The 13,949-nt window shown below is 43.5% G+C and overlaps 1 protein-coding gene across 1 annotated transcript in view; it reads right to left on the reverse strand.

The window, feature by feature from the left end:
• Positions 1-7,642: 7,642 nt before the first annotated feature.
• The window catches only part of JARID2 (jumonji and AT-rich interaction domain containing 2), a 149,994-nt gene continuing 143,687 nt past the window's right edge, over positions 7,643-13,949 (reverse strand). Inside the window, exon 18 of the mRNA XM_083187885.1 lies at positions 7,643-9,834. Within this exon, the coding sequence (XP_083044011.1) occupies positions 9,655-9,834 (180 nt within the window). The 3' untranslated portion in view covers positions 7,643-9,654. The remainder of the gene's footprint in view (positions 9,835-13,949) is intronic.

Consider the following 13,949-nt stretch of genomic DNA (forward strand, 5'->3'; position numbering starts at 1 on the left):
TTTATCGCCGGGGCACACTCCCAATCACTGGCAATATGGTCGCCTGCGACCATATTCCCAGCGATTATAGCCCCTATAGCCCCCGTGTGTACACAGCATTACTTCCGCACCTCTCATATCCTGTATTCACTTCCTCAGTTGTGACCAGCGGACTAGGGGGGATAACTTTCTACTTGTATCTTTAGTGAATCAGAGTTTCCCCTTTCACCACAACAACTGTGCCTACATAAACAGGATGCGGTTCCCGAGGGTAGGCAGTGGCAGGTCTGTTGCATGGTGATTTTAGCCTTAAAATCAGCCCATCCACTGTCCAATCAGAGAAGCAGGGAAGAGTCTATATCTGCAGCAGACATTCAGTGCTGAAGTGAATGCACTGAGTTGAGATTTAAGTCTAGACCAGGCATTCCCAACCACTGTCCTCAAGGCACACCAACAGTGCAGGTTTTAGTGATATCCAGGCTTCAGCACAGATGGTTTAATCAGATCACTCAGGTACTAATTAAGTCACCTGTGCTCAAGCCTGGATATCTACAAAACCTGCACTGTTGGTGTGCCTTGGTTGGGAATGCCTGGTCTAGACAGTTGTAAAACTATCTGACAAACAGTGCTTGAAGGGGCGTATGCCATAACACTGTATACCGCCCACTTCGAGCATCGTATATATACATGGCTTAGTAGATATGTAAACAGCATGCTCCCCTGCCGGGAAGTAAACTCAGCACTGCAGCTAAATACCTAATAAGGTTTATTTTTTAAATACACGCCCCCTTTTCATGTAACCCCTTGTTACCGATAGAGAGACTCTAGGTTACCAATTACCTTGATGTCTAAAAGGTACCCCACCCTTGATCTGTTGAAGGATGTACCTTATCAAATGTCAGTGCCTCCACCCAAGCATCGTAAATATTCATGGGCCTACTTGGGAAAACCCATTGGAAAAACAAATAGGGTTACCAGTTGAACAATATATATATCCAATATTTCTAACAGGTAGCCTGAAAGCATTTAAGACATTTATATAATCACTTTTATATACAGTATATCTGAAGAAATGTATTCAGACTATGTTAAAGCGTTGTTTTATTGTTCTGCTTCAATTTGTTTGGCTAAAAAGATATTGTCATATCACCTAACCAGAAGAACCATTAACAAGTGATCAAAATCAAGGTAATACTTATATATATAAATTCGAAAGACTGTCACCTTCAGAAGCTTACTCAAACTAATTTCTTAGCTAAACAAAGAATAAAATAAATAAGTTTACCACACCAACCATTTATAAGAAAAGTAATCACAAATAACATATGGCAACAATACACTTTAAAGCTTTAAATGTTCAGTGACTCAAACATATCCCAAATTACCCTTTATAGTCCATGCATTAGGCCATAAACGGTGGTGCACTTGATGATGCTGTAGAGTTTAGTAGTGAAAGTACCCTATTTTCTCAGCAATGCTTTCAAAGATGTACCATCTCTGCTGGTAATAAAGTGCTTAATGTTCCAGGCTGTACTACCTAGGACAGTGGTTGTTTGCTTAATGAAGACTCTCAAACTAAGAAACAGTCCATCTGGTCTCCACTAAGACGTACAGTAGGTATATCTTTGGTGAGTTCTGCCGATCTTAGAACTGGTGTAACATTATTATATCACACATAACTACGGTTCGCTGTACAAGTAGGTGCTCGGCTTCTCAGGTGATCAAGGTACTGCATAAAGTTGCATCTGCAGATTAAATATAATTAAGGAATAGACATCCTCTAAGCTGCTCCACCTCCTGTTACTTGTAGGTAGTGCTGTAACTATTTCAGTAGTACTAGAATCAGGGGCACTAGTAATTTGCACTGTTATAATACTTCCACCAGTGTTCACTTAGAAGTTCTGTTCTGCTTACCAAAACTCACATAGAGGGGACAAATTCTGTCATTGAGAAGCTGTGGCCATTAATAATGGAATGGTCTCCTGAAGGTTGCTTTCATGACTGTCATACTTTGCATTGTTCCTTTAATAACTCTTATGTAGAAACAGAATCAGTTAGTGCTCCAGTCAGTAACTGCTTCTTTGTATAACACTGGGATGCTACCTGTATACACTCCAAGGACGAAATAAAGAGTCGACACACACTGTATGTGTTCAACGTTTCAGTGCTGTGCACTTTTATCAAGAACAGTGTAACACAGTTACACTGTTCTTGATAAAAGTGCACAGCACTGAAACGTTGAACACATACAGTGTGTGTCGACTCTTTATGTCGTCCTTGGAGTGCCGCCGTGGGAGTGAGCTATGGATACCTGATTTCAGGTTATTTCTGGAAGGCACCAGGCAAGATAAAGCACCAAGCACTTTGGAGTGCCGGCCAGACGCCCGTTTATATATATATATATATATAGACAGGGAGGTGAGTCCGGCACTCCACCAATATATACAGCTTCGCAACTTGCTCCGGTGCCTTCCCAGGTGTGTAGACCAAATGCAGGATCTTGGCAAAAAGGCGTCACTCGGAGTCTTAGTAGAAATTCAAAAGTGCTTTATTGCGTTGTAACCGACACCAGTGTTTCGAGCTCAAGGCTTGAACCCTGTTGAACCCTGAGGACGAGCCTTGAGCTCGAAACACTGGTGTCGGTTACAACGCAATAAAGCACTTTTGAATTTCTACTAAGACTCCGAGTGACGCCTTTTTGCCAAGATCCTATATATATATATATATATATATATATATATATATATATATAGATGTAGACGACCCGGCACTTCCAGAGACTGAATGCAATAACCTGGGTGCCCTTGCAGGTATAGATAAACCCCTGGGGGTTAGAACATCACACGGCACTCCGAGGATTTTCGTAAATACAGTGAAGTTTAATGCAGCAACAGTTTCGAGGCTCAAAGCCCCTTCGTCAGGCTTACAGCAAGGATGCTGTAAGCCTGACGAAGGGGCTTTGAGCCTCGAAACTGTTGCTGCATTAAACTTCACTGTATTTACGAAAATCCTCGGAGTGCCGTGTGATGTTCTAACCCCCAGGGGTCTACATCTATACCACGTTTATATATATATATATATATATATATATATATACTGCCTCCTTTGTACACAAAGTCTGTCATTGAACTCATCAAACTCACAAGGGAGTGGAGTCTTTGTTTTCCAGCACCCTCAGGGGTGAATTTATGAAGCTTGGAGAAGTGTTATCTATCCCCATAAAGAACGTTATGAGCAAGGTGATAATGGTTCAGCCAATCAGCTCTTACCTGTCAATTTACATATTGTAGCCGATTGGCTGAACCATTATCACCTTGCTCATAACGTTCTTTATGGGGATAGATAACACTTCTCCAAGCTTCATAAATTCACCCCACACTCTGTTCCTTTACCTCCTTGTAATCCCCTCCAGTCACTCCCTGCTGTCTTATTTACATAGATTGTGTCACTAGCTGGACTTGTACTCTGTCACAAAATGGGTGATCTGCAGTCCAACATAGGCCCTCTCCCCCAGCTGCTAGCGGTCACCTGAACTGCTTCTCTGTCGCTGCTGTGGAAATGGGGGAAGGCTCCCTGCTGTGATCAGTGTCACTTCCTCTCCTGCACAGGTAATACTGATGGGACTCAATCCATTTACAAGCAACTACTATTTGGGGGAACTCTGGAGCCGATGGTGTGGGCTCCAGCCTTGCTGACAGTTACCTCAGACTCTCGCCTCAGGGAAGCTGGCTGCTCTGTTTCCAAGGGGATACAAAGCTTTTTTAGTCCCAGCTGTATGAACACTATACAACATTCTGGGCTGTTACATCCTCTTATTCTCAGCCTTCTCCTTTCCATGAGCCCTTCCATATATGAATGAATCCATAAACATATACTGTAGCATTAACAGAGAATACAGGCAATAAGCATTATATTATATTACAAAAATCTGCTGGAACAGGAGGGTCCATTGAAGACTCCAATTACAGTATCTTATGGACATTCCTGCCCCCACTCAGACTGGGTGAGAGGTTGTAGGCTTGTTAGGGATTTTTTTTCTTTTAGGGTTCTCCATGGGGATTGCTAAACGTTTGTTTTTATTTTGTTGGACGTCTGTGTTTCTTGCATTTTTGTGATAAATGTGGAATAAATAATTTTTAAAGTCTAAGTAGACATTTGCTGTGGCAGTGGTTCACAACCCTGGTCCTCAAGTACCCCCAACAGTGCATGTTTTCCAGGTCTCCACATAGAATCACAAGTGACATAATTAGCTCCACCTGTGGATCTTTTAAAATATGCCTGAATAATCAGTGCACCTGCCGGGTGACCTGGAAAACGTGCACTGTTGGGGGTACTTGAGGACCAGGGTTGGGAACCACTGCTCTAAGGAGAAAAACATGGGTTAAGTTTAATACCTATTGATGTAGCCACGCTCATCATTGCTGTACCAATCACCATGTGTGACTCCTGTGACGATTGGTGCAGTCCCATCACCATGCATGTATATCTAAATCAATCCTGTAGCTCAGGGGTGGCCAAAAGGTCGATCGCGATCTACTGGTAGATCGCGGACCTCTCGCCAGTAGATCGCGGTGTGCGGGTGACGTTATGTCACCCGCGTACTGCATGTTGATTCCCTAAGCAGAGCTGCCGGGACAGGTCAGCGGCGGCAGCTACGGCAGAACAGGAAGCAGTGCCAGTAGGTTAAATAGCTGCATATGGCACGTCACGCTTCCGTCGCCCGCCCGCCTGCGTATGCCGTCCACCCGCGTGCTTGTTGCTTGCGATGCGAGGCATAAGCAGGCTGCTTATGCTGTCCACTCGCCTGCCTATGCCTCCAGTCATCTGCCCTCCTGCCAATGCCGCCTGCTAGCTACTCCCAGAGCAATACAGCAGGCGGCTGGGTCAGATCCGGAGCGGAAAAGTCAGAGCTGAATTAAGTGTCTGCTGCTGGGGCACTGAACATGGATATGACATGACTGTCGGGGACGGAGCAATTGAAGACAATTGACAAGGTGAGGGGTCATGGAGGCCAGGGTGGAGGAGCAGCCTTTATTTAAATATAGTGTGTGTATTTATGATTATGCTGCACCCTTGTAGTCCATGGATAGTATTTGTTGGGGAACAGGCTGCAGTAATTTACCTGTCTATGGGAGTGCCAAAATACTGATATATATATATATATATTCCTTTCATCACCCCAGATTCCCCACTCACCCTCTATCTCCATCCCCCAAGCCTCCCCAGTCACTAGCTATCTCCATCACACCAGCTTTGCCAGTCACCCACTATTTCTATCACCCCAGCCTCGCCAGTCACCCACTATATCTCCCTGTCTCCCCAGCCTCGCCAGTCACCCACTATATCTCCCTGTCTCCCCAGCCTCGCCAGTCACCCACTATCTCCCTGTCTCCCCAGCCTCGCCAGTCATCCACTATCTCCCTGTCTCCCCAGCCTCGCCAGTCATCCACTATCTCCCTGTCTCCCCAGCCTCGCCAGTCATCCACTATCTCCCTGTCTCCCCAGCCATCCACTATCTCCCTGTCTCCCCAGCCTCGCCAGTCATCCACTATCTCCCTGTCTCCCCAGCCTCGCCAGTCATCCACTATCTCCCTGTCTCCCCAGCCTCGCCAGTCATCCACTATCTCCCTGTCTCCCCAGCCTCGCCAGTCATCCACTATCTCCCTGTCTCCCCAGCCTCGCCAGTCATCCACTATCTCCCTGTCTCCCCAGCCTCGCCAGTCATCCACTATCTCCGTCTCCCCAGCCTCGCCAGTCACCCACTATCTCCCTGTCTCCCCAGCCTCGCCAGTCACCCACTATGTCCCTGTCTCCCCAGCCTCGCCAGTCATCCACTATCTCCCTGTCTCCCCAGCCTCGCCAGTCATCCACTATCTCCCTGTCTCCCCAGCCTCGCCAGTCATCCACTATCTCCCTGTCTCCCCAGCCTCGCCAGTCACCCACTATGTCCCTGTCTCCCCAGCCTCGCCAGTCATCCACTATCTCCCTGTCTCCCCAGCCTCCCCAGTCACCCACTATCTCCCTGTCTCCCCAGCCTCGCCAGTCATCCACTATCTCCCTGTCTCCCCAGCCTCCCCAGTCATCCACTATCTCCCTGTCTCCCCAGCCATCCACTATCTCCCTGTCTCCCCAGCCTCCCCAGTCACCCACTATCTCCCTGTCTCCCCAGCCTCGCCAGTCACCCACTATCTCCCTACCTTCAGTGCACGCTGTCTCTTTAATCTTTTGGTGTGCCAAAGTCTACAATTGCTTGACCACCATTACAATTATTAAAGCTTGTCCGCTATTACTGCGGATGATGCTGGTGCATATGGAGGGTATTCTGCACAGGGTAGAATTACACGGGGGGGGGGGGGGGTTATTCACTGGGAGGGGAATATTTTATGAAGTGGGAAACGCCGGTAGATCACCGGTGAGTAAGTGCACAAAAAGTAGATCCCGGGTTACGAAAGTCCGGCCACCCCTGCTGTAGCTCATAGAAATGTAGTGAACGGCGATATTGCATCATGGAGGTTCCGTGCTGTGGGTGGGAATTTAGAATGAGAAACAGGCAGGAGTAGTGGCAATCAGGCAATGATAAGCGCAGCTACATATGTACCGGAAGGGCTAATATTGCTTCAATACTGGTGGATTCAAAGATACCTCTATGTTCGCATGCATCTCACTCTTTGGTGACTAAACTGTGGATTATTAATAATTAGCAGTACCAGCCGGGAAGTTGATGTAACCAGTTTTGTTTCTCCTTGTGACCCGAGAGTGTGAATATCTCATCAGGAACAAAGTTTCTCTCGGATACCTGTCTTATTTGGGGCCACTCATTCATATTGATTTGTATTGGAAGGGGTGGTGATCCGGAGTTCATACTAAGCTGCAGTCAAGGGCCACAGATTGCTTTGACATATTTGTATGTATTCTCCATAAAGTGCTGTGGAACGTGTGTGCTATATCAATAACTGGTAATAATAAATCATAAGATCCTTAGCTTTTACATTTCTTTGATAAACAAGACATAGAAGCATCGGTTCAGTAATTTATTTCCATTCCACTGGTGTCACAAAGCAAAGGTGTGGTTCTAGAATGACTTTTCCTTGGCAGTTCCTAACACTGCTGTTAGTAGAATAAATAATACAATGTAATATTTTGCAGGGGAATATACATTTCTAATATAATTTAATATGTTAGAACTAAATAATGCGAAAATAATACTTTAAAATATTACTTCACCCACAATATTTTATTTAATCAATAAACCCTCCATCCCCAAGGCACAACAACAGAATCCTTACGGCCACTAACACAGATTATGAAGAAGACAAAAAGAAACCAACTCCCACTAGTGGAAATTTACATTTCCGCGATTGCTGTAGATCTGGTTGCTGGCACAGCTCAGCTGTGTATAGGAGTCCAATGTACAAAACAGTAGGAGCATTAATGGACTGTAGGAGTCAGAAGGACAAAAATTGTACATGTAGGTGGGTTAATGATTTAACTATATAGATCTATCTCTCTCTCTATATATCTATCTATCTCTCTTATATAGATATATATATAGGTCTAGTGTCTGCTTTGAGCGGGCTTACTAGTGTATTAGTGTTGGTAACCGTACATACTCAGTCTTCGAAGAGTTCCGCTAGGGGGAGTCTCAAAATAAGCAACGCACATATCCAAAAAAGTTTGTCTTATTTATTAATAAACCTTGTTGTACAAACCTGAAAAGTAAACAAAACTGGCAATAAACAACATGGAGTCTTTCCACCACAAGGAAAGAGAGCAGTGCCAATAAATTAAAATGTCAACCTGTAAGCCGTAGTCATAGAAGGTTACTGTCAAGAGGGAAAAAGCACACAGCAAGGCCATAAAACTGGACAACCACATTTGAAAAACACTTGACTCTGTTTATGTTATTGTTAAATATTCAAAAAAACAGTTCAGTCTTCTGCAACAACAACCAACAAATTGTATTAAAGGACACTCTCCCAATAGTTACCACTGGCGAGTTCAGTGCAATATGGCTAGCTACGGTTTTTCAGATTTCTTTCAACCATGAAATAAACAATTTTTTGAAAAAAACATTTTCCCTTTATTTTTCTTTAGTCCCACGTATATAACCAACCAGAAAAAAAGGGGCCAAAAAAATTACACCATTATTCTTTTCTTTTTAGTTGTTCAGTGATGTAAGCAGCACTTATATATGTTACAAGAATAACCCTGTAAGCATCCAAACCATCCGATGAAGAAACTGAAATGTAAGGCTTTTTCTTCATCTTTATTTTTCACCGTCCCCTGTCCACCCCTATCCCCAAAAGAAGGCTCAAGTATTTTAAACAATTTACAAGCATATGTACAAAACAATTGTGATTTGTATTTTTCTCTTCTGGTAGACACAGAGCAAAAAAAAAAAAAAGACAAGACAATGAAGTAAAATTATTGTTCACATTCACAAAAGAAAAATTAAAAATAAAAAATTGATAAAATCAGACCCTAGTGGCTCTAAAAGGTAATCACTGAAGCAATTAATCTCTGTCGCAGAAATTAGCAAAGTAATACACAGCAAGAGTCTACAACAGAGAGGGGTTCAACATAAAACAAAATACATATATATTAATGCTGATTGTGTGATGTGTTGAGACAGCAGTGGAATGAAATGGAATGTTAGAAAGATTGCACGTCTATGACATAGAAGCACTTCTGGCTTCAACCATTTATATATATATATACTTTAAATTAATTTTCCTTTTCTTTACCAAAGGATGCTATTGAATTTTTTTTTTTAAACATTTCTTTCTTTTTTTGATAAAGTAGCCAACAGCACCAAAAATAACAGAATGGATTCCTTATGAAATCAGGCACAGTTTATAATCCCCATCCCGCCCACCCCACCACATGACTTCTGCCAGACAGGCATTTGCTTGAGTTCATTTTCCTCTTCTCCTATAACAGATGCATAGAAATGTGCTGGTAACAGAGAACCATTTCCAAATCTCAGCAATTTTGCCTCTGGTTTTGTGTGAAAAAGTTCATCAGCTGCCAAACCATCCTCCAATTTTTGTGTTTGTTTTTATAAAGTTATTATATTTCAAATCCCACTTACAAAAAAAAAATAATAATAATAATAATAATAATAAAAAATACAAAAAAACTCATCTTGCACGTGAAAGAATGAGACATAACTAGGGAGAAGCAGGTTTGTTCAAGTTTCATTTTTTTTTCTTCTCTAGAAAAAACTGCTCCCTTAGCTGGATAAAGAATTACAAAAGAAAAAGACGCACCTCAAACCTATCAAAAATGTTTTTTAAAAGCCTTGTTTTTTTTTTCACACATTGTTGTCAAGGAAGGCTTTTTCATTCAGTCTATGGGGTTTGCAGAAAAAAAAAATTAAATTAAAAACACAGACTGTCCCCTTAGATTATCATAAAACAGTGACTAGACTGCAGTGTTGAAATTCAGACTGCAGTGTCTAAATAGAAAATAAAATCAGTTTAATGCTAAAACAAAGTTACTTTTCTAAAAACCAGAAGACGAGGAAAAAAAAAATCTTCTTAGAGCTAGTGCAAAGACAGCCTGTATTCTACAGCAAGTACTCCAAACTATGGTATAATTACAAACTAAAAAAATTATATATATATTTATATATATAATTATATGCTCAGAGAAATGGGAGTGTTGGCATCTTCATTATGAATTTGAAGCACTTTTGGACAAACTGATGGATGAAAGTCTAGATGTTGGCACGTCAAGCGTTGCTCTCTTCCTTGGTCCCCTTTTTGGTGTACATTTAACCAGGCAGTTCTCGATGCTGTTGCTTTTCCCAGAAACTTTCCCACAAATCTGATTAACCAGACTTATTATTTGTTCCTGTAAAACAATAAGAACACACTATAAATTTCAAATTGAAACAGGCCTGTTGTTGAGATCTGTTGACAATGGGTCCGATTCAATGGAGGCCGTAGAAGTGCAAAAATCTGGTGATTTTTCACATTTCTGTACATGGCAAAGCTCAATGTGCAATTGAATCTAGGAAGGACACAATCGCAGTATGATGGACGGTGGCACTTGTTGGGTGTTTTCCATACAACAGGTGTTTCTGGGCGGCTGCGTGACAACACACAACTGCTGCAACATGAAAAATGACAGGCCATCTGCTTTTTGCAGCTATATCAGTTGCAGTATTGCTATTGTAGCAAAACGGTAACTGAAGCTAAATCTGGCCCAATATACATTTAATGTGGTAATTATTAGGTTTTATTTTTATGGTGCCTGTATCATATAAAGATGTAGTCACTGTCATCCGTCCTGCAATGCGCATGTATGGCACAACGAGTATGCCAGTGAGAGCCTGTGCACACAATTCATTTCTATAAGCGGCCGCAGGGCTGCGCCCGGCAAATACTGCAGCATGCTGTGATGTGTATGCACGTGAATAAGGATTGCGGCAAATATGCTACATCTGTATCTTATTATTTGTATCATTTAGGGAAAATTCTAGATATATGTACAATCAATACAATTTCTATGGTTCAAACCGACAGTATAAGGGCTATTGCACACGCTCTGCCGACGGGCAGCAAAACTCTGCACGGCCAAAAGTCATGCCGTACACAGAAATTTATAATGGACGGAACGGTCACTGCCCCGCAGCCATCCTTTCCAGTGGTGATATCCGGCTGCAACCTGGCGGCTGGGCTGTGACCATCCCGTGTGAAAGGACACAATGCTGTCAGCGTGTGAAATAGCCCTAAGGGGAGAAAACAAGCAGTGATGTAATAACACAACTAGCTCTCAATGACAATGCTAAAGATAAGGAAATACTGAAGTGTCACTGAGTGGGAGCGCACTAGAGACCTAGAGGGTGGCAGGACCAGTTTAGGAGATCTTATAGTCCTGGGGAGTGAGGGGATTGGCGGGTGCACTAGGAAGAGATGAGGGGGATGGAAAAGGGTGAGAGGTGAAAGTGGACATCTTGTAGGCTTGAATATACAGGGGTGACTTAGACTACAAGCCTATAGTGCTTCATATGTGCCCTGACAGTAGTGAGAAGTGAATAGCAGAGGATGGAAACAGCATAGGGAGTGGGAGGTAATCTGTGGAAAGGCGGGTGAGAGAGAATGGAGAGAGCGAAAGGCTTTGTTGACCATTTAAGATATATTGCTGAGCAATATATCTCCCCCGTGTGTACAGCTTAAGAGACACATGAGACAAGCAGCAGCTTTGAAGAATAGCAGCAAAATACAAGGACGTGCCCAAACTGGATGGAGGTAGGCAAGTCCAAAGAACATGAGGAAAAAATGACTAGACAGAAAGGGTAGAGCAGGGGTGGCCAGACCGGTCCTCCAGATCTACCAACGGTCCACGTTTTCCAGGTTACCTAGCTGGTGCACAGCTGCAGTCATTACTAACTGTCACATTTTAAAGCCTGCTGCATTCATTCCTACTATAAGATCCACAGGCTGCCTGGAAAACAAGCACCGTTGGTAGATCTTGAGGACAGGTTTGGCCACCCCTGGGGTAGAGGATGAGTGGAATGGCTTCACCTCAGGTGGTAGAGGCTAAAGTGCTGTATGCACAGGCTGGAGGCGGTGTGATTTTGGCTAAGCGATTTTGCTTAGTCAAAATCGTGATGTCGCTGCCAGAGATGGCGCCCATCCCCAGCAGCAGCCCATGTGTACAGCCGAATAAACACTGCAGTGTCTAGTTCAAATATTCTTGCCTGCAGTGTCTATTTGGACAGGTGATTGTGGTGCTGCCAGGCCGCGCATCGCTATCGCCTGCTGTGTACACACACGCTTAGAAGAATTGCCCCATGTGTACACGGCTTAAGACTGTAAAGCAATGTGAACATGCTTGGAATAGGAAAAGGCATAAGAAAATCCTTACAAAGAACCAAGGAACAGATCGCTAAAGTTACCAAAAAAAAAGGCAGACTAGATTGGGCAAGAGTCTTATCTGCTGTAACATTCTAGGTTTCTAGGATTCAACTGTGGACAGATTTAAGACTGAAAAGGAGGAAGAAATCAGGGCCAAGATTAGCGGTTAGCGGAAGATAACAAAGGTGTAGACAGGAGATTAAGTAGCCTCCAGGTTGATAAAGGGTCTAATGGGCCCCACACATGGCACAATTTTCCATCATTTTCTTAGCAATTTTAACAAATCACTCAGAAAATCCCTGAAAACGCATGTAAATCGCTGTGTATGTAGACCACACAGCGTTTTAAATGCGCAGCCCCGCCGTTCTAAATCTGCCCAAGATTCAGAACGGCCACGCCGGATAACTCAGTGCAGTCACTCAGAAGTTCCTGCTCATCTCCCGCATGAGTGGTGCGGGATGAGCAGGGCCCTCTGAGCGACTGTCACTGAAGACTCCGGAGAACGCCACTGAGGGTCCCCGCTGCTGCCGCTGCTGAGAAGCCCCACTGATGACATTGCCAAGAAGACCCGCTGCAGGACTGAGAGGATGCGACTCTGGACCTCGGACTTGGTAAGTATTTTTTCTGTCGGTCCCCACTGTGCCACCAACGTTTAAAAGTTTGCATGGGTGGGGGGGCACTAGCCACCAATGATTTAAAAGGTTTTTATGGGGGGACCACTAGCCACCAATCATTCAACTTTTTTTGGAAGGGGGGGGGGGGTTCCACTAGCCACCAATGATTAAACTTGGTGTTTTTTTTGTGGGGGGTACACTAGGGGGAGGGGAAAGAACATTATTTTTGTGATGAAGTGCAGTTTTTTCATCACTTTCTGTGTGACAGTTGTGACAGATTTGGAATCTCCCATTATGAATCTCTGACACAAATCTCTCTGTATGTGGCTCATCATCTGAGAATGAAATCTCTCATGCTGAATCTCCTATTCTGAATCTCTGGCACAAATCTCTGCGTATGTAGGGCCCTTAATTCTGAAATTCCGCAGAGGTAAAACTGGCTGGATTGAAAGAGAACATAAATGTGAAATGTGCAGGAGATTGGGGCAGTTACGGACAAATCTCAGGCAGCAAACTTAAAGAATAGGAGAGAGCATAATATTACTGGAAGAACAAGGTAGGATGGAAAAGAGATCCAAGGCACTAGGCTCAGTCTTTAAGATGCCAAGTTAAAGAAAGCGCTGGGACATCCAAAATGAGATTTAATGGTGCCCACACACTAGAATAAATTTTTTGCAGATCGGACGATTTTTACTGCAAATCTTCACATCTCGATCAGATGCGCGCTCCCGCAGATCTTTTGCTAAATCTTTTGATCATACATGCTGCATGAAAGATCAGACGCTTTAGCAAAAGATCCATAGGAACGCACATGGGATCTTAAGAGAAGTCTTTAGTGAAGATGTGCGCTTGCCTGAAATCTTTTTTCCAGGACAGTCAAAAGATTTCAAGGCTAATTTAGAAAACAGTTCATTAGAGAAGTCCAGATGTGGCCTAGTACACTATTGCTGAAGTCGCGCCAAACATCCCTGCTCGGTATTTCAGATTCTGAGTGACTGTGCGGAGTGCCTGTCACGTGACTGCATTTTAATAGCAATGTGATGCAGTGAAACTTCTTCCTAAATCTGAATTTTTATATGGAGGTGCTACAATACAAGAATAACGGCTTGTTTATAGCAAAGTTCCATTCAGGGTCCTGTAATCTTCTGACATGCGCAGACACATGAGACCTAGGTATGTGACTGACATGTGTTGACCCAAAGATTTAAGGTAACGTGCCTAGAATCTATGGGCTACCCCATGTGGTAAGACCCAGAAGAAGCATTTAACCAGTGTGCAACCTCTGGGGCTTACCATATGTAGTAATTGCACTTATTGAATAGCTCCAGGTTGAGGTTCAGCCAAGCAGCAAGCCCTGTGGCTAACAATCTGCCTGAAACTCAGAGTGGAGCTGGGTGCCCACCTCAGGTGTCGTCCATCAAATTATATATTATACATATACAGTACACAATTTGCATATGAGTTTGCATCTGATTTACTATTGTGTCCAACT

Source organism: Crinia signifera, chromosome 5 (genome assembly GCF_055691185.1).
Source record: "Crinia signifera chromosome 5, ASM5569118v1, whole genome shotgun sequence".
Taxonomy (NCBI): Eukaryota; Metazoa; Chordata; class Amphibia; order Anura; family Myobatrachidae; genus Crinia; species Crinia signifera.